Genomic DNA, 21588 nt, shown 5'->3' on the forward strand with positions numbered 1-21588 from the left:
ATTACGCAGCGATCTTGATAATTTATTGCAATCTGATATTGCAATCTGGTCTTCCATGAACTATACCTGTAAGGTTTGATAGAGTGGCAGGGGCGTGAAGACGGAATTCATGTCAATCACGCCTACGCCTGTTGGTACTTACTGAAGAGAGCGTGGCTTGTTCACATAATTTGCATAATGTCCCCACTGACTTTACGGTTTTCGAGAGTATTGCCTGCTCAATCCTGTGAGGGTCTCTCTCATAATTCTGGAGTCTCTTGGAAATTCGGTGAGAGTAGCCAACTATGGATTTAGGGGTTTTAATTAATTCGATATGTAGGTTGGAAAAACAGAATATCTGTCTGTGACAGGTGGTAGTGTATGTCTTTTTTTCCCTATTCATGAATTCCATTGATGTCTAGTTTTGCAATGATTAATCAGACTCCTTCAGGGTAACACTTGTGTCAGAATTGAGCTTCCCACTTAAGTCTTGGACAATCTGCATATCACTAATAGACCTTGCTGAATCACCCTCAAAGTGCAGTATCTCTGTCATGCTATTATATTCAAATAGCCTTCCATTAGCATAAAGAGGTGCATCAATTCTGCAGTAATTTAGCCACGATGACACATTTCATCTCACCAAAGCCCGCCGTGGGATGCAATCAATAAATTGGCATACTTGGGCACAGTTTGTGAGAATGACGTCCCCATGGGTAAATTGCTAGTAGTCACATTGCATAGTTGTTGGGGCACTGTCATTTCATCTCTGATGTATAAAGAAGAGAAGAGGGAGGCTTGAAAAAATATATATAATTAGACATGGGGAAGCCTCCAAGTATAATTTAATATTGATAAGGAACACTGCTGTAGAGACGTCACACAGTCCCCATATGGTAAATAGAGTTGGTGAGAGTTGGGTAATTAGATTTAGCAAACACGAACATTCTCTGGTCCTGCCCATCTCCTCTTATATATAGTGCAGAACTCCTGGGAGTGCTCTGTACTATACCACACACACACGCTTGGAGAGACAGTGCCTGCAGAGCCGTCTTGTACACTGAAGTACAGTAAGTAATCATCCTGCTCTGCAGCCTTATTCAATTTCTTACTGTAGTTTCATAGGAAAACTTCCACAAATATGTGTCAAATTCTATCACATGCAATATCTGCAGATATGCTACACTGTCATACTGTACTGGATATATTACTGCTAGGATTGCATGTTCTGTTTGTGTTTTTAGATTTGTGGATGCTCTTTTTGTGTGTTTTTGTTCCTGCTGACTGACACTTCTTGTCTTCTGTTGCAGATACATCCCTGATAACGGGGGGCTGTGGTAAAGGCGTTGTCAGTGCTTGTCAGTTCCAGCACTAAAGGTATCCCCCTTCCACCTTGTCTCAGAGACAGTGCAAACCCATCTAGTACTGCAGCTGTGAGGTTCTTTTCAGAAGACAGAGGGAAGCATGAAAGTCATTGTAGCTTTCGCTGTCATAATGCTGGTGTCCGCGCAGGTCTTTGCGGCAGAAGTGGGACTTAACGATGACATTGACTGGCCTTATAGTGACCAAATCCAGGTAAGATCTTTAGTCTCTGAATTTGTTTTTTATTTATCTTGCTTTGAAAAGTTTGCAACTGTGTGATGTGCTAACACTTTTATTCCCTTCGTCAGTTGGACGATTGCTTTTCTTTAACCATAAAAATCAGTACAAATAATTTATACACAAGACCGGCATGTGTTCTTCTGGTACCCTGCGGAGCTTGTCACATCCCAAGCAGTAATAGGTGACACTGCGATTTTCCTTACTTACTGTAAATAGTCATTATGTTCCATGCTGCGAGATAGGGCAAGTCACAGCAGTAAAAGTCTCAGACTGTGTACAATACAATTCTCTGTATATTCCGTTTACACTTAATGCAGCAAGAGGGGTATTCTTATTATAGAAGTATACATAATATAATAAGCTTATGATAAGTTATGAGTAATAGAAAGTGGTTGGATGATCTTAACAAAGAATACATTACTGAATATCCTAATTATATCTGCAGCAACCAACAAATAGGAATAAAGGTTGTAATTTCAGCCTCTTATATTCTTAATTTTATGTATATTTTATATAGTTTACTACATATTACATGCAGTTCATTGCAAAAAAGTGTCTAAGAAATAATACAAAATGCAGTAGAGAAAACAATTTTAAGTTTGTGATTCCAACTGCAGAAGAGCTAACACTCTAAATTAGTGTTTCTCAGACTCAGTCTTCATGGAACCCTAACAGTGCGTGGTTTCAAGATATCCTCAGGAAAAATGAATACCACCTGTAGATCTATTGTGTTAGTCAATTAACACTACTGTATTAGGGTTCTGTGAGGACCAGGTTTCAGAAACACTGAGTTTGTCCAGTTTATTTCTTAATGCAAAGGACTTAAAATACAGAAGGTTTTGTTCTTGAATTCTGAGACCTGCAATGCTACCCCGCAATGTGTAATTGTACAGCATATGTGTTCGGCTTTAAATGATTGATTAGGGCACCTTATTTGATTGCCAGTAAACAGCGCTGTTTCCTGTGTCATTCAGTAGAGTACACTTCTAGGTGATTACCCTGCATTCATCAACAAGTGTATTTTGAGAGGCTTTTACTCTGTCGTTGAAAAGAAAACACCAAGATCTCACCAGTACCTCCCAACATGACCCCTTTTTCCCCGTTACACAATAGTCTGCCTCTGCTTTTCCACTTGTGTTTCAGAAATCTGATTTTTTTTTTTACAATTACTGTACTCACTTTAGCTGTGGTTCCTGCAATTGTAACATACAGTACGTGGGGGATGAGAGGAATAACCAGTCATGTACATGTTAAAATGGATTGCATATATATTTTAAATAGACATATTAGGATATTGCATGTATGGTCTGTTTAACATGACATACACATGCAGTGTTTTACTGTACATACAGAGAAATCCTTAAATATATGCTTACAGTACTATCCCTTTAAACCGGGATACTAATGAATTACACAGGTTCTGTGGCTGGCTGACTTCAAGCCTGCATTTCAGCTGGTTTTAAACAACCACAGAACCTGTGTAATCTGTGAGAGTCGCGGTTTAAAGGGTATGGTAAACCTGCCTAAATATATCAATGTTTCTTGTATCTGACTTCATATGATGTAATATCACTTAATATGGTAATCCTGCTGGACTGATGTTCAAGTGGATTATATTAAATAAAGGGCAATTTATTCAAGATATCCATCTAAAAATCTTTTTTATCACGGATTGGTAAATGAGCATAAGAGAGTTACCTTACAGCCAAAGACATTGAAAGGAATTGAGTTCTTTTTTTGCATTAATATTGTAATTCCTTCCGAAATTGGGCAAATGTGTTGATGATGAAAAATTGCACAAAAAAAAAGTTTGTATTGTTTAAAAACATAAATATTTCTTCGGTCCATTAGGGCTCATGACCTCTTAATGCTCAATGAACAGAGCCCTAGTTACCTTTGTAAGAAAAATCCATTATTATATCCCATCATTGAGTTTCATTACTAAATCTCTCCTTAGATGTTGGACACTGTATTGTTAATCCATTTTCACTCATTTGGGATAAAGCACTTTATCCTATAGGGTTTATTGCTGAAACCAATCACTTTCCAGAACGGCAATAGGAATATTTGAATCTTAAGTGGTGGTCAAGAGAAGATTTGATGGATGTTGCTGAAACTATTGCACCATTCGGATTTAAGTGCTGGATGCACCTGTGACCTGTAAATATTCATGACCTGGCCGGTTTGCGAAATCCCCAAATGAATTGCTAATCTGAATTTAATGATAATTCAGTTTGAAGTTATAGGTTAATCCAGACGAGGTTTCATTTCGTATAAATAAATTAATCAAGTCCTTCACCCAGCAAACAAATAACTAAATTTACAGAATCGTATATTAAAAGACTGCAGTGAGTAAATCAACATAAGATACTCATTTACTTAATTCGTTACAATAATCACTGTGTGTTCTGCTCATTAACAACAGATCAACAGAGTCACAATACATGTGATATTCCTCAAGTTTAGAGTTATCAATTATTTCACTCCATGATTAAAATTTGGTTTATATTATATTACACTTGTTGACCACATTTTCCATGATTAAGTATGCAATTTCCCTAAATTCCAGCAAGTATATAAATAAATAAATATCCCAGGTACTAGTTCATTTAAGTTGTTCAATAGTGGAGTTTTTTTTTATAGTTAATTACTCTAATTAAACAAATACGAAGCTGTTTTCGGTCTATAAAATTGGGATTTATACAAGTTGCAAATATTCTTCCTCTGAGAATTTTGTAATGATTTGAAAATACTAACTTGGACATCTAGATGACTTGATCATTTAATTTTTTTTTTAAAGTTAATAAATCATAGGCTGTAGCGATATAACATTACAATGTATCCCGAATGATCCCATTTGTCAGTCTGCTAAACTCTGGTATTGCTGTAGGTAATATTGCATCTGGATTTTCTACATTGTAGATTACTGTAGTTGCAGAAACCCAATACGATTAACAGCAAGAACACTTCATCCTGTTTTTCTTTAGCCAATTTCTCAGTAGAGTGGAATTTGCTGTCCATTTGTGACGGTGCTAAATTATTCTTCCTATGCCATTATAGCTTCATTCATTTCACAGATTAGCCACAGCCAGGATCCCCAGAGAGAAAAAATATTGCTCTGTTCTTGCATCCATTATTTGCAATACATAGCGGAGTATGTAATGTGTTCTTATGGAATGTGAGACCTCCTTGTGCAGTTTTATAGATTTAAATACATTTTATGAGTAAGATCCCTATTCAGAGAATGCTGGGTTTTTTATTTACTATGTGTAGAGTGTAGATGACTATTTAGAGGACTGAGGTGTAGAGACCTACTGTATTAAGCCCACAAGGGTCTAGAGGAATATTTAGAAGACTAGGGTGAAGAGGACTGTTTAGAGGACTAGGGTGTAGAGGATTATTTAGAGGACTAGGGTGAATATGACTATTTAGAGGACTAGGGTGAAGACTATTTAGAGGACATGGGTGAAGACTATTTAGAGGACTAGGGTGAAGAGGACTATTTAGAGGACTAAGGTGAAGAAGACTATTTAGAGGACTAGGGTGAAAATTACTATTTAGAGGACTAGGTTGAAGAGGATTATTTAAAGGACTAGAATGAAGGGGACTATTTAGAGGACTAGGGTGAAGAGGATCATTTAGAGGACTATGGTGAAGATGACTATTTAGAGGACTAAGGCGTAGAGGACTATTTAGAGGACTAAGGCGTAGAGGACTATTTAGAGGACTAGGGTGAAGAGGACCATTTAGAGGACTACGGTGTAGAAGACCATTTAGAGGACTAGGGTGTAGAGGACTATTTAGAGGACTAGGGTAAAGAGGACTATTTAGAGGATTAGGGTGTAGAGACCTACTGTATTAAGCGCACTAGGGTGTAGAGGACGATTTAGAGGACTAGGATGTAGAAGACTTTTTAACAAATAAATAACCTTGTTAACATATTGGGCCAAATGTAATAGAGTAAGAGTTTCAAAAAGTGAGAGATTTGGTAAGGTTTTGCAGTTTTTTTTTAAGTGGCAATCATTTACACAGCAAGATCAACCTGGTTTTGCAGTGTAAATGATTGCCACTTTAAAAAAAAAAGCTGGAAAACCTTACCAAATCTCTCACTTTCTGAAACTCTCTCTAATACATTTGGCCTATTGCCTTACTTTCTTACTAAAGTGCATATTTATGAAGATGATTTTTCATAAATGTATGTATAAACTACAGTTTCTTCATAATTATACTGTATGTATCCTGGCTATTTAACAATAGCCTAATGCTAATTTTTTACAGAAATCTCTTGTAAAGGGCTAAACACCACTGCAGATCCCAATCCCCATTATTGTCAATGGGGAGTGCAGTCTGTCTGATTCCTACGTACTAAGCATAGCTTTCCGGAGCTTGGTCCCCAAGGCTATAGTGTAGATACTGTAGCTGCTTTATGCCTATGGAGGTATTTTCGTAGGAAAGAGATCGGGCACCGGGAAGTTTCACAAACTGACACTGTGTCAGTCACTGTGGGGGAGTCTTTAAAAAAAAAACAGCAAAGACTCCTCCAAATGTGCCCGGAAATACTTCAAAGGGATTCAGTATCATTGCCCGGCGAACGGGATGCCGGCGGTCACAATACCGCCGCCGCCATCCTGATCTGACAGGTGTGAGGTATGTTCCCCACTCTCCCCTAACCAGGGCCGTCTTTTCGTATGGGCTCAATGGGCTCTTGCCCAAGGGCCCCAGGAGTATAAGGGCCCTAGGCTGATAGCTATGTGTCCCCTCTTTCCAGGGGTACCAGATTTTTGAAAAACGGCCCTGGGAAACCAGAGATATCTGACTTGAAAGCAGTGGTCCCCAACCAAGCCTGTTAATTATTCTTCCCAGCCAGATATCTCGGGTTTTGACTGACTTAAGAGTTTTTCTGCGGGTATAATCCAAAAGCTGCGACTCTCCCCTTTTGGTGGACACTGACAGCTTGTCTCTACTATGCCCAGAACTAGAGATATCAGCCTTCCAGCAGCCAGTCCCTGCTCCAGCTCCACACGCCTAATGTACAGTTTTAGATTTTCGTTGGTGAATTGCTTAGGCTCCTGAAGTCTGATCCCCAAGTCAGCAGAACCTCCTGAAAGATGGGACTTTGTAGTTTTTTTTTATCCCATTCAAAGCTAAGAAATATATTTTCAGGAACTTGAGATATCTGCAGTCAAGCAAGCTGCCCTCCCACCGGAAAATAATAAATATTAAGCCCACTCCACTATCCACCCCTCCCCTATGCATTAAACACCCCCTACCACCCTGGAAGTCATGTACCCGGGCTCCTTCATTCAGCCCAATGCCCCCTTCTACAGTTTAGCCCCATCTGTGCAGTAAAGGAGTAATTAGCAGAAATTACTGCTCCAGGTCCTACATGCTGAGCGGAAGATAGAACACCCCCTACCGCCCGCGGGACATCAAAGCTGCCGCTGATAGCACCTCCCACCCCTGCCGCTGGAGGGGACGACACTGCTGTTAAGACGGCCCTGCCCCTAACCCTCCCTTCCCTCATCCTAAACCTAACCTCCCCCTTTAGTAGTGCCTAACCCTAACCTCCCCCCCAGTGGTGCCTAAACCTAACCCCCCCTTCCCCGCTGCCTAACCCTCCCCCCTTAGTTCCTAACCATGACCTCCCCCCAGTGGTGCCTAAACCTAACCCCCCTTTCCCCACTGCCTAACTCTCCCCCCTTAGTGTCTAAACCTAACCTCCCACCCGGTGGTGCCTAACCCTAACCCCCCCCCCCCCCCCAGCCTAATCCTACACCCCCGGGTGGCACCTAAATCCAAGCTCCCCGCCCCCCTAGCCCTAACCTTAACCCACCCACTGTACTTACAGTCAGGTTATCTGTGGTCAGGATTTTGGCATTGGCATTCTGACGGGTGTCGGAATCCCGACAGACGACATCTTTACCGCATCCTCTTCAGAGGGACAGCCATTTATCAATATTTAATACATGTGGGGAATATTTATCACAATCTGCATGTTTAATGTGATAAATATTTTTTGCCCAAAGTCACAATGTGAAAATTTATATTTTGGGGCAAATTTATTAAAATGCTTTTGCCAGGAGACAGGCTCCTATAAGAACCCATCCTAGCAAAGAGCTGGAAACCGTGTGAAGGTGTAATGCTGTCACTCTGCTTCCCGGTTGAGGTCCCCGGAAACCATTGCGCAGGCACAGCAACCGCAAATGCGCTCCCGGGGTCTGATGGAGGGGGAGCTGCATTTGCAGATGAAAATGAAGGGGCTGATGCAGATATTGGATTTATCTGCTGTGATCTCTACAACTTGGGGATACTTAAAATTTGCGGGTACCCACCGAATATGACTGTATGGCACACTGTAAAGCTGAAAACGTTGCCAAACTCAGAAAATGAAGTTTTTGTGGTTTTGGTTGCATTCCCATATGTACCAAGCGCTGAAATATGATACATTCTGGAGCTTGGACCCCTAATAGAAGCCTATGGGCTTTGCCTTCTGCTCTGAGAGGGATCCATTCAGATCCCTCCCAGTGTCCCCTGTGACGCATGTGTCATTCTGCGCATACACAGGAGGATTCCCAATTTATATACCCGGAAGTCCTCCTATTGCAAAATACAGCTCTTATCGGGACAGCTGATCTTTGCAATGTTAATCACATTTCTAGGAATATACTGGCATTCTTAACACTGGTATGTACCTGATAAGTGGCGTGATGTATCACATACACAATGCAATGCGTATAGCACCCGGCCCATAGGGGCCCGTTTATCAATGAGTGATAAAACTCACTGCATATGATAAATGGTGCTCCAGCCAATCAGCTCCCAGCTGGCATTTTTCAAACACATGACAGTTAGGAGCTGATTGGCTGGAGCACCATTTGTCATACTCAACGAGTTTTATCATTCACAACGAGTTTTATCACATGTTGATAAATGGGCCCTTAGTTTGTAATACCAGTCAGTAAAATGTAACAGTGACATTTCTATGTGATTGGAATCGCTGTGTGTGTGTGTGTGTGTGTGTGTGTGTGTGTGTGTGGTGTGTGTGTGTGTGTGTGGTGTGTGTGTGTGTGTGTGTGTGCGCATGCGTGTGTTATATTGATTGGAATTGCTGTTTGTGCACGTACATTGATTGTGTTCATACAATCTATTTAATTATTTCACCTGGCTCATTTAGCTGAGCTCAGGTACCCAAGTTCGATAAAAAACAGTACTAGCAGTGCCAGCAAAACACTTGCCTGGCAGGGTTGCATCAGATGCGACCACACCAGGCTGGGCTTTTCTTGACATGGTCGCATCTGATGCGGCCTGTTAGAAAGCTCCCTGTTCCGGTCCCTCTGCATCCCCCCCCCCCCCAGTGCCTGCCATGCTTCCGATCGCAGCTGATCCGTCAGCCCGGCCGCACTCCGTGCCCAGCGGCTGCAAACATTAGCAGCCGCTGGGACATGTAAAAAAAGCAGCCCTCACCTTCCATGTGGAGTCTCCCGAGGCTGCAGTAAGGATCAGGGTCCGGAAAAACTGGTCACGTCATGATGATCGCAGTGTTCTGACCCTCGATGGTCGCAATGTTCCAACCATGGATATCTGTACCGATGTTTATTATATATATATATATATATATATATATATATTATAGAACGGTATTGAATATACTTTACATAAATGTTTTTAACCTGATTCAATCATGAAAATCCTGATAATTTCTGAGCAGTTTTGGGAAAAAATATTAGTCAGTTAAATGGTTAATTAGTGATATGCTTAATTACTATTTGTTGCAACATAGTGAAAAGCAAAAAAAAACTAAAACAAAAGTAAAATAAATAATCTGCAGTTCTAACAAAACAAAACAATAAAAGTTGAGACTTTTCTGCAAAACTTTATTCATACAAAATAACCATCAAATATACGTTTCTAAATGTTAATGTTTCGAAATATGTTTCAAGAACACATCTATGATGAGAGCGTCTGTTTAATTCAGCAGAAACATACAAGATTGGCATCAACAACAGCCTGTTATACAATATGTTTTAATGAAAGACTGAAAAGGTTGATAGAACGGAATGTGCGTATCTATTATTGCATGGCGTAGTCGTTTCATTACTTGCAACAACTGCTATACAAACGCTATCCAGCTCATTATAATAAGCTACTTGTCCGTAAAATGCTCAGTTCCTGATCTGCAGTATCGCTGCTTGGGGACATTGCATTTCCACTGTGTATGCTCTGATGCGTCTAGTCATTTGGATGAATACAGTTTTGCTGATGTATTACAGTGGGATACATATTGGGTACTGCGGGTGAAAGATCAAGATAAATTGTTCTTGAAGAGCTGCCACCGCCAACAGATGTGTTCCTTCTGTACGTCTGACTTCCCCCTCCCTAATCAACTAAGACGTCTTCATTATTTACTGAAGATGTAGCAGACCTGGCTGAGCTTTATATTCCGTCCTTTGTTTACAGCAGTCCACTCCATTTGCCCTTGAACAGGGACATTGCTAGACAATTTGGCCACCAGTGTAAACTGTGAAAAATGCCCCCCCCCCATAAACTTTCAAAAATGGCCTCAACCCCTTCCCCCCTTACTAGACACTGTTATTAGGAAATATTTGCATGCACAGGAAAAAAACGGTGTGGTCTCACTGCAGTGGGTATGGCCTCACTGCAGTGGGTGTGGCCTTACTGCATATGGGTGTGGCCTGGTAGGAAAAAACTAACTTAAACATTATGCCACACTTTGCAATGTCCCATATAACATTAAGTTGCCCCTTACACCTTATAATGCCCTACACAGTAGTGCCTCTTACCCAGATTATGTCCCACACAGTAATTTCCAGCCCAGGACACCAGATTACACCCAGTCTCTAAGTGAACTGAATGCTGATTCACTCTTTGGAGAACATTTACTAAGCAGTGATAAGAGCGGAGAAGTGAGCCTGTGGAGAAGTTGCCCATGGCAACCAATCAGCACTGAAGTAACATCTATAATTTGCATACTATAAAATGATACAGAACTGCTGATTGGTTGATGGGGAAACTTCTCCACTGGCTCACTTCTCTGCTCTTATCAATACTTAGTAAATATCCCCCTTTGTCTGTAGTGGCCGCCTGCCTTCTCTATGGGGTCTCTCCTCCTCTGGGTCCTCCTCTGAGTTCTGGCTGTGCGGCTCCCTGTGTACTCACTGCTCTCCAAAATGGTGCCTGTGGCTCCTCTGTGTTGTCCCCCTTTTAATTGTGTGCTCCCAATAAGTGATGCCGTGAAGTCATGATGTCACAGCACAACCGCATCATACTACTAAACTCCGCCCAGTGAGCAGAGTACTATGGATGGGCAAGGGAAGTCAATTACGGACTTCAGGGCAGCAGCATCCAGCAGGAGTCGTGACGGGCTTCCTGCATGATTGCACGACTCGTTCACCATTAGAAACATGAAAGGCCACACTGCTAAGCTTCATTGCTAGTATATGCACTTTGCATACTATAACTTTAACTTGTACCATGCAGGCATTGCATCTGAACAAATTACAATGTCCCAGGTACCCATGCAGCTGTGCATTTCATATGTTGTAGATTTTAAATAGCTATAGTACGTCCCATTAAAACTTGAAATTAAATAGGATAAAAATAGATTACAGGTTTTTTTCCAGACCTATCTACTTGTGAACTGGATATTTTAGCTTAGAATCGTCAAGTGAGTTTGAAATTATAACATCCCCTCCCTAATTTCTTTAACTAAAATGAACTTTTCATGTAGCTGTACAGTTAGATTTTCGTACACTGTAAATCAGTTCCTGTTATGCAGAGAGGTATTTAAAGGGCCTGTCCAGTTTCTCAATCCTGACACTCCCATTTACAGCAGACTCCTTTACACTTCCACCTTATTTCCTGCGTTGAAGAGCCAGATTACACAGTGGCTACTGACATTACATATTCACTCTGGTTTTAGACTTTAGTATTTCTATAGAGTTTTGGAGAAAGTTTCAGTGTACAGTGATTTGGGTCCATTTGATATACAGTATGTGTTCTCCAAATCTCAGATGTTTGGCTGCTCGTGCTGTTTAATAGTCCATGTCTATCGCACCTGTCCTGCTGATTGTGATGTCGCTCATTTTCTCGGCAAGTGTGTATGCACCGTAAGTCGCTATTTTCCTGTTTTGATTATTTTGTTTATGTACTCTGTAATTGGGCGCTGCGGATACCTTGTGGCGCCATATAAATTAAGGATAATAATAATAACAACAATCCAGTGTGCATTTCTGTGAGTGCTTTCCTAATGGGAACCAGGCTGATTTTTGGATTCTTCTGTCTTCGTCTCCTACCCTGAATCTGATCAGTTTTCTGGAGTTTGCTCTTGGTCGCAACCTGCCCTGACCCTCAGCTTGTTAACTGGACTTTACTTTTCCCTACTGTCAGACCTGACTTCAGCCTTTTTACAGGACTTTGCTCTTGTCTGCTTCCTGCCCTTAGCCTGTTTTTGGACATTCCTCTTACCAACTGATGGTCCCAGACCAGAGTCTGCTTCCGGACTTCTATTTCAATCACTGACAGCTGCTGTAACCTTCCTGCCTCAGCATGGCAAGTGCATCTTCATTGGTACCCTGCAAGCTACTTTACTCTCTGTCGGCCTCTTTTGTTGTTCTGTCCATCATGTCTACTCTGGAATACCAAGATAAAATAACTACTGATTGGAGCTTGAGACCTTGAAGTATCCAAAGTTGAGCATATACTGTAGTGTTGTATGGAAAATGTGAAGACCCATCAAATGTCCTAAGATTTTAGTTTGGATGAAGTCTAGACCCATGTTCCATTGATTCATTAAGTAAGTTATGGACTATTGTAAGATAACAAGGACAGATCCACCCCCACTAGAGAAGCTGTCTGACCCTCTTTGAGAAAGGGTAGAAGTCTGCTGAGGAGCACCGTAAATAGTTTCTTCGTTGGGTTACTGAATCTTCAGTGGAATGATCTTGACCTTCATGATCAGATGTTGCATGGGGATTTCTAAAGTTGTATGGCCGCATATTGAATACCCCTGCTTTACGCGTTTCATGCATTGGAAATAAATTTTGGGTTTCAACCTCGGATAGTATACCTTTGAAGCATGGTGCATGGTGTGCATACTGAGTCTTCTGTGATGGTAGGGAGTCTACACATTGAAACACATTTCTTTCTCTTAATTTATTCTCATTCTTCTCTGTTAGACGTGGGTGTTCCTTGATTTTGTCAATGAAAATCTTTGATTGATGGACACTTGGCAAAAATTTACAAATATAATTGATATTGTATTGAAAACTGTTTAAATTTAGATATTGTTTTGCTGACACCATTCAATATAAAATGCCATCATGTTATTAGGCATACACTGATATTTTTTGTAAGAAACGTGCTGAAATATTAACAGCCCACAGACCTTATTACTGTCTAATTTATGTATTACCTGATACCATGCCCTTGATAGGAGAGGTGAGAACAGGGTAAAAGAGTAGTATATAGAGGACAATAGTAAACATGGCATATTCACCATCCGCTTCTCCCGCTGGAGCAGTTTTCTTTTGTTGGAAAAAAAATGTATAAGGTATAAATAAAATAAATGTAAGAATATATTTCCCTTACCATTTTGATCTATTTAAATTTCACTAAATTAGATTTCAGTGGAGTATGTAATTTGCTATGGGTCATCCAAAGGGGTGAATGGAAAATACCTTGTCAGGCCAGAGGTAGGAATTCTAAATATTAGGTAATGTAATATAGCTTTAATTAGGAACCTTTTTTAAAAACAATTTGTAGGGTGGTTTTTAGTCATTTTTATTGATGAAGTGTTGATATTCTCTTCATTCTTGGAAGAACATTGATACAACATCTGTTGACCAAGCTCAGGGAAAATATATCAGTCATACTATTCCAACATCAGTTGCGTTGACAGGACCGGCGGATACATGGTCACACACTGAGGTGCGTAGTGTGATCAGATTTCTGCATCTAAAGGGCACATCAGAATCTGACATTCAGCACCAACTTGTCAAGGTGTTCGGTGATAATGTCATGTCACGGGAACAGGTTTGGGTTTGGTGCACTGAATGTGGTGGACGTGCTTGGCCAGCGGGATACCTGCTCACATTGAACGTCAGTCCTGCCATTATCAAAGGCGGTGCACCAAACCCAAATCTGTTTTCGTGACATGACATTATCCCCGTACACCTCCGCAAGTTGGCAATGAATTTTAGCTGCTGAGGAGAACTTTTGATGCACAAATCTGATTACACTACTTACCTCAATGTCTGACGATGTGTCCACCAGCCCCGCCATCTTATACCTGATGTTGGGACAGTATGACTGATAGGAGGCAAGAGGGGAAGCAGTGGTTTTCCCTCTAAGGCCTGGTTAGAAATTAAGATAAAATAGAGAACATTTACACATGTGAGAGGTATTGGTACCTTACATATTGAACCACCCTCGTATATTAGAAACTACTGTATTCCATTTCTTGAAAATTTAACCACCAGCTCGGAATTACTGTACACATGGATCCAGGAACGTTTCAAGTTCTGTTTGACTGAATTCATCCATAGAAGTTAAAATCCATCACCAACTACTCTGGGTGATTCACTACTAATTTCTATTTTTTGATTGAACCCAATATACTTTAACTAAAAATCCTAAAAATTAGTCTTTGGAAGCTGCTTATTCCTTCATAAAACTTGCAGTCCCAGCGTTGGATCATCCTAATCTTTAGCAACCTTTCTTCGTTGAGATGCATGTCTCTGAGGTTTGCTGGTGGCTCCCTCAATAGGAAATCCCCCAGAACCTTGTCCCTATATTTATTTTTCTACTACTGACATTGTTCACCGAGGACTTAGGACCCGATTCAGTAAGGATTGCAAATTCTGCTAATTAGCAGGGCCATCGCAGGGCAAGGCCGCCCAGCGTGCGACCCACCGCTTTCCCCCCCTTTGATGACGCAGAAATTGCGATCACAAGCTTTGCTAAATCTCCCCCTGAATGTGTCTAATATTTTGGATGGGCAATGTTAGCACATTTAGTTTTTTTTGCATAGATGGTGCCACGCTTATTGAGTGTGGCTGCATCGCAGGCGGGGGCGCGCCGTGTGCCTAGGCGCACCTGTCACCAGAGCCGTAACTACGTGTGTGCCAAGGGGGCTTGGCACACAGCGCAGTTGCCCTGGGGGCGCACGGCCAGCGGCATGTAATGAGTCAAATTGACTCATTACATGCCGCCTCTAAGTCTCTGCGCCGTGCGCCGCGCTGTGAAGCTAGAAGACATCAGCGCCGGAGGCAGCGGAGAAGGAGGAGGGAGGGGGAGCAGGGAGCCGCAGCAGCGCTATGTTATTGGTAGTAAGCGCCGCTGCAGCATCCCCCTCTCCTTCCGTATTGGCTGCCCGGCAGCCAATACAGAAGGAGAGGGGGATGCTGCAGCGGCGCTTACTACCAATAACATAGCGCTGCTGCGGCTCCCTGCTCCCCCTCCCTCCTCCTCCTTCTCATCTCACTGCCTGCACCGAGGGAGCAGCGCGAGGAGCCTGTCAGCGGGGAGAAGGTAAGTATATTCCCCCCCCCCTCTCTCTGTCTCTCTCTCTCTCTCTCTCTGTCTCTCTCTCGGACACCGCCTGCCGCAATGTGTAAAAAATGGGTCTGGCTGCCGCAATGTGTAAAAAATGGGACTGGCTGCCGCAATGTGTAAAATGGGACTGGCTGCCGCAATGTGTAAAAAATGGGACTGGCTGCCGCAATGTGTAAAAAAGGGGGATGGCTGCCGCAATGTGTAAAATGGGACTGGCTGCCGCAATGTGTAAAATGGGACTGGCTGCCGCAATGTGTAAAAAATGGGACTGGCTGCCGCAATGTGTAAAAAAGGGGGATGGCTGCCGCAATGTGTAAAATGGGACTGGCTGCCGCAATGTGTAAAATGGGACTGGCTGCCGCAATGTGTAAAAAATGGGGACTGGCTGCCGCAATGTGTAAAATGGGGTCCTGGCTGCCGCAATGTGTAAAATGGGGCTGGCTGCCGCAATGTGTAAAAAGGGTCTATCTGCCGCAATGTGTAAAAAGGGGGACTGGCTGCCGTAATGTGTAAAAAGGGGGACTGGCTGCCGCAATGTGTATAAAGGGGGACACCGTCTGCCGTAAAGTGTAAAAACGGGGACGCTGTCTGCTGTAATTGTAAAAAAGGGACGCTGTCTGCCGCAATGTGTAAAAAGAAGGACCGGCTGCCGCAATGTGTTAAAAGGGAGACTGGCTGCTGTAATGTGTAAAAAGGGGGACTGGCTGCCGCAATGTGTAAAAAGGGTCTATCTGCCGCAATGTATAAAAAGGGGGACTGGCTGCCGCAATGTGTAAAAAAAGGGTCTATCTGCCACAATGTGTAAAAAGGGGGCCTGGCTGCCGCAATGTGTAAGAAAGGGCCCTGGCTGCCGCAATGTGTAAAAAGGGAGACTGGCTGCCGCAATGTGTAAAAAGGGGGACTGGCTGCCGCAATGTGTAAAAAGGGGGACACTGTCTGCTGTAATGTATAAAAGGGGCTCTACCTGGTGTAGTGGCGCTACTGTGCTGCGTAATTTGAATAATGTAGACTACTGTGCACCGTAGTATGAATTGCTATTATTTTGTGGCCACGTCCCTTCCCCGTGAAGCCACGCCCCTAGAATTTTTTTGCGCGCCTGCGGCGCGCACTGCCCCTGTCTTACATGGGGGGGCGGCGCCACTGTCGTTTCTTGCACACAGCGCTAAAATGCCTAGTTACGGCACTGCCTGTCACCGCTGAGCATGCAGAGATGCTCCCATTCACTTTGAATGGGGCGAGTGCGCCTTCCCATTCATTCCCGGTGATGCGCCTCACCGGGTGCACCTAGTCGCAGACGGAGCCACAATTAGCGTGTCTCCATCTGTATAGTACACATCCCACATTTTGCTACGTTTCCTTTTTCTACGGGAGGTTTAGCACATCCTCACAAAAGTGCAAGTGGAGGTGTTGCCCATAACAACCAATCAGAATCTAGTGATCATTTATCTAGTATATTCTATCAAATTAATCTGATTGGTTGCTAAGGGCAACACCTCCACGTGTCCTCTTTAGCCACTTAACTGGCATGGTCACATCAGATGCGACCACACCAGGCTGGGGTTTCCCTGATATGGTCGCATCTGATGCGACCAGTCAGAAACGCCCAGTGGGCTACTGTGGGAAGAGATTCTTCCCACAGCCGCCAATGTAAGAGGGACCTCCCGGCCCCTATGGAGCTATGTGTGTCCCGAGCACTGTGGCAACAGTGATCGGAAAGCCGGCATCACCCCTTCCCACCTGGCAGCTACTGAGAGCAGCAGCCGCCAGGATGTCAGCGCTGCTCGGCTGAATGTACCCAGCGGCTGCAGAGAGCAGCAGCCGCTGGGAACACGCTCCGCTGCGCTCTGCATATTGGGGGGAGGGAGGGGGATTAATGTCTATGGGGGTGTGTGTGTAGGGGGGGGATAGTAATATGACGCTGGGGGGAGGGGGTTAAAATAAAAAATAAAAAAAATACACTGGCCACAGGAGGAGGAGGGAGGTGCAAAAAAAAAAAAAAAAAAGTGAATGGCAAGTAATTTTATTATAGGGGCTAATGGTGCATATAAAAATAAATAAATAAATAAATATAGCTTTAAAAATGCTTTTTAAACTACATTACGTTAAAAAAATAAAAATAAATTCTGACCGGTTTTGCCGGCAAAAAATCGTCAGTTAAGTGGTTAAATAGGTTGATTCATTTTCCCCTTCTGAAGTACAACAGACTGATTTCTACAGGACAGTCCCTATTTGAGGGCTCTGTCCAGCTGTGAAAACTGAGACTGAATAGTCCCAATCGCTGGCCAGTAGGGGGGGTAGGTCCATTTACCAGTGCCGTAACTAGGCATTTTAGCGCTGTGTGCAAGAAACGGTATTGGAGCCCCCCCCTGCAAGATAGGGGCAGTGCGCACTGTAGGCGCGCAAAAAATATATAGGGTCGTGGCTTCATGGGTGAGGGGCGTGGCCAGAAAATAATACCAATTCATACTACGGTGCACAGTAGTCTCCATTATTCAAATTACGCTGCACAGTAGCGCCACTACACCAGGTAGAGCCCCTTTTACACATTACGGCAGAGTCCCCTTTTTACACATTACGGCAGACAGCGTCCCCTTTTTACACATTACGTCAGACAGCGCCCCCCCTTTTTTACACATTACGGCTGACAGAGTCCCCTTTTTACACATTACGGCAGACAGCATCCCCTTTTTACACATTACGGCAGACAGCGTCCCCCTTTTTACACATTACGGCAGACAGCGTCCCCTTTTTTACACATTACGGTAGACAGAGTCCCCCTTTTTACACATTATGGCAGATAGCGTCCCCCTTTTTACACATTACGGCAGCCAGTCCCACTTTTTACACATTGCGGCTGACAGAATAGATAGAGAAATAGAGAGAGAGAAAGAGAGAGAGAGAGAGATACTTACCATCTCTCCCCGCTGGCAGTCAGGCTCCTTGTGCTGGCAGCTCCCTCGGTGCAGGCAGTGGAGAAGGAGGAGGAGGGAGGGGGACTGGAGCCGCAGCAGCGCTATGTAATTGGTAGAGGCGCCGCTGCAGCAGTCCCCTCTCCTTCTGCATTGGCTGGCCGCCGCTGTGAATGCTGGGATGAAGGAACCACATCCCAGCATTCACAGCAGCGCCGGGCAGCCAATACGGAAGGAGAGGGGACAGCTTCAGCGGCGCTACTACCAATTACATAGCGCTGCTGCGGCTCCAGTCCCCCTCCCTCCTCCTCCTTCTCCGCTGCCTCCGGCGCTGCTCTCTCCTCCCCAGCGCGGCACACACAGCAGAGGCGGCATGTAATGAGTCAATACCTGGGATGTTGGGGTGCCTTGAGGCCGCATTTGGGACACACTGCATTAGAGAGTGCATGGTTTGGGCCCCTTGATAAATATACAGTATACTAGTGCATCATGATAATGTACCAGATTAGTACCAGCAATACACTGTAGAGATTACACCATAGTCCTGTGCAGTATAATGCAACTTATGTCTAATGTATAATTCAAGTGCACAGTCTGGAACCTGATCCCTAGAGAAGAAGGTGGGGCCCGCACAGTGGGGCCCACCAGGTTTTCCCCTGTTCCCCTGTGGTCCAGGCCATACCTGCTATTCACTGAGCAGAGAAGTGGTGCCACATGCACATGCCAGTTGTGCATGCATCACAGAAAAGGTGTTAGGAGGAGCAGTGGCGTCACAACATGGGTGTGTGTGGGGGGTGGGGTGGGGGGGGCATTGCCCTCACCCAGGTGTCACCCACCGAGGGGTGACACCAAAGTGCCGAATCCTCCTCAGTGACGTTTACATGCAGCACCCGGCTCCTGTCACTGTGCATGAGCTGGCACTGCACTCACAGTGGTGTAGCCCGCATCTCCGGGACCCCCAGAGTGATGAAACCGGGGGTTTGGCCAGCGAGGCCAAGCCCCTTACCTGCGTAGCCAAGTCTCCATTTCCCCGGTGCACAGCTTTGCCGTGCACACTATATATCCCCCGCACCAGGTATCACCACCAGCAGTGGCACCACTGAGGAGCAGGATAAGACTAAAGCATAAGGGCCTTTTGTAAGAGCTAGCCATGCCCTTGTATTGACACAAACATGCCCCCCATCATATGGGCATGCCCCTGTCCCGAATGGCTCAACAGCATTGTTGGGAAGTATGCCTGAGGCTTGTTCTGTAGTCAGAGAACCAGCTGGAGCAGGTTGCATTTAAGGGAAAACATTTCTCCTGCAACTAAAGTGGGATATTCCCAGTGAGACTGACCTGCTTAATTGGAAATCATTGGGGATGGCAGGTTTGGCTATGGAACTAATTCATGCCTGATCGCAGCAGCAATTTTGTTAGCTAATGGGCAAAACCATGTGTGTCTCTGGCAAGGGCGCCGCGTCCGCAGTCATGCCAGTAGCAGCTCGGCGGCTTCTCTGCAGGAGGGGAGGGATGGATGCACCCCCCGGTGACCCCAGCACAATAAAGTTGTTGTTTTTTCAGCACAGCGCACAACGTCATGACGTCCGTGCGCTGTGAGTGAAGATCAGGAGGAGTTACCGCTGCAGCGACGAGGATCTCAGCAGTGATCCAAGATGAAGGCAGGACAGGTAACTGGAGACACACGGGGGGCGGATTGAGACACAGGAGGGCACCCATGCTGAGACACAGGGGGGGGGGGGGGAGCCATGCTGAGACACAGGGGGGGAGGGCAGCCATGCAGAGACACAAGGGGGGGGGGGGGGCAGCCATGCAGAGACACAGGGGGAGGCATCCATGCTGAGACACAGGGGGGGGGGGGGGGGCAGCCATGGGGAGACACAGGGGGGAGGCAGTCATGGGGAGATACCCCTTTAATTTAACCCTACGTGCACACTTGAGGGCGCAAGCACATGCTCCGGGCGCCGTGGCTACACGCTACACCTCTGCCTATGTATTATTTAAATAATAAAGCAAAAAATGATGGCATTACACCACTGCTTAAAGGTGACCCCCTGTGAATAGTGATTTGCAGCATAGCTTTGCTTAAACCATCACAAACCACATTACCTGTTACTGTGGAAAGAGCTACGGTGCCAGTCTACACGTGTTCTGAGGCAGCCAACTATCCTCATTATCCTCACACACCCTTCCCACTCTGCGTCCTCTGTTTCACCGCTGGAACAATTATGCACAAACATAACAGCCAATATTAAATAATGACCGTTTTCATTCTGTAAGTGTATAATTTCCCCCCCCACGTGCTTAAATATACTGTATCTGATACTGAAACTAATAACTAACTAAAAGCCACATTATGTCTAATTATATACAATTATAGTGGCAATATATTTCATTATTTTTCTTCAAAGCATCCATTGATAAGAAAAATACCATGTACTGTACCTTCTGAATGTAAAAATACATCAGTCATCATTTCTGTTGTAGGTTGTAAGTCTTTTGTGATTAATGAAATATATCGAGTGTAAGGCGCAGTTTGGCAATCTTCCCTTGGGATTTAAATGACAATTCTAAGCACTGATGTTGCAATGATATCTCAGTTACTTTTAAATGCTAACTACTACAGACACGGCTGCCAAAGTTTCCTTTTTTTTCTAATTACTTTAAGTAATCAATGTAACTCAATTATATCCCTCCTTCCTAAACGGTCTGTGCTTTTTCCCAGTGATATATAGCATCTTCTGGAACCTAATGTTTTACTGAAGTCGGAAAGTCACCTTGGATAGATCTCTGCAATTATCTTAAAACAGTTTCTAATGTCAACAGGGACCTTTAAATCATTGCTCAAATACACCAATGAGACTAGATCAATTATTTTGACACAAATATTGATACTGGCCGTAAAACAGCTAATCAATATAAGACATTGGTTTTGAAGAAACAATTGGTTAAATGTATCAGGATTTTATTTATCTCTCTAACGTCCTAGTGGATGCTGGGGACTCCGTAAGGACCATGGGGAATAGCGGGCTCCGCAGGAGACTGGGCACTCTAAAGAAAGATTTAGTACTATCTGGTGTGCACTGGCTCCTCCCTCTATGCCCCTCCTCCAGACCTCAGTTAGAATCTGTGCCCGGCCAGAGCTGGGTGCTCCTAGTGGGCTCTCCTGAGCTTGCTAGAAAAGAAAATATTTTGTCAGGTTTTTTATTTTCAGAGAGCTTCTGCTGGCAACAGACTCACTGCTACGAGGGACTGAGGGGAGAGAAGCAAACCTACTCACGGCAGCTAGGTAGCGCTTCTTAGGCTACTGGACACCATTAGCTCCAGAGGGATCGAACACAGGTACCTAACCTTGATCGTCCGTTCCCGGAGCCGCGCCGCCGTCCCCCTCGCAGAGCCAGAAGAACAGAAGCAGCAGAAGCATGAAGACATCGAAATCGGCGGCTGAAGACTCCTGTCTTCACTTAAGGTAGCGCACAGCACTGCAGCTGTGCGCCATTGCTCCCACAGCACACCGCACACTCCG

The 21588-nt window shown here is 44.2% G+C and overlaps 1 protein-coding gene across 4 annotated transcripts in view; it reads left to right on the plus strand.

Annotated features, from left to right (window-relative positions):
• The first annotated feature begins 773 nt into the window (after positions 1-773).
• The window catches only part of TAC1 (tachykinin precursor 1), a 62020-nt gene continuing 41205 nt past the window's right edge, over positions 774-21588 (plus strand). The window contains exons 1-2 of one of the 4 annotated variants that reach the window (XM_063921343.1): positions 774-1049; positions 1290-1554. In XM_063921343.1, the coding sequence (XP_063777413.1) occupies positions 1444-1554 (111 nt within the window). In that variant the 5' untranslated portion in view covers positions 774-1049; positions 1290-1443. Of the gene's footprint in view, positions 1050-1289; positions 1555-10880; positions 11112-21588 lie in introns of those variants that run through there. The other 3 variants (XM_063921346.1, XM_063921344.1, XM_063921345.1) reach the window with 3 other exon arrangements.

Source organism: Pseudophryne corroboree, chromosome 5 (genome assembly GCF_028390025.1).
Source record: "Pseudophryne corroboree isolate aPseCor3 chromosome 5, aPseCor3.hap2, whole genome shotgun sequence".
Lineage (NCBI taxonomy): Eukaryota > Metazoa > Chordata > Amphibia > Anura > Myobatrachidae > Pseudophryne > Pseudophryne corroboree.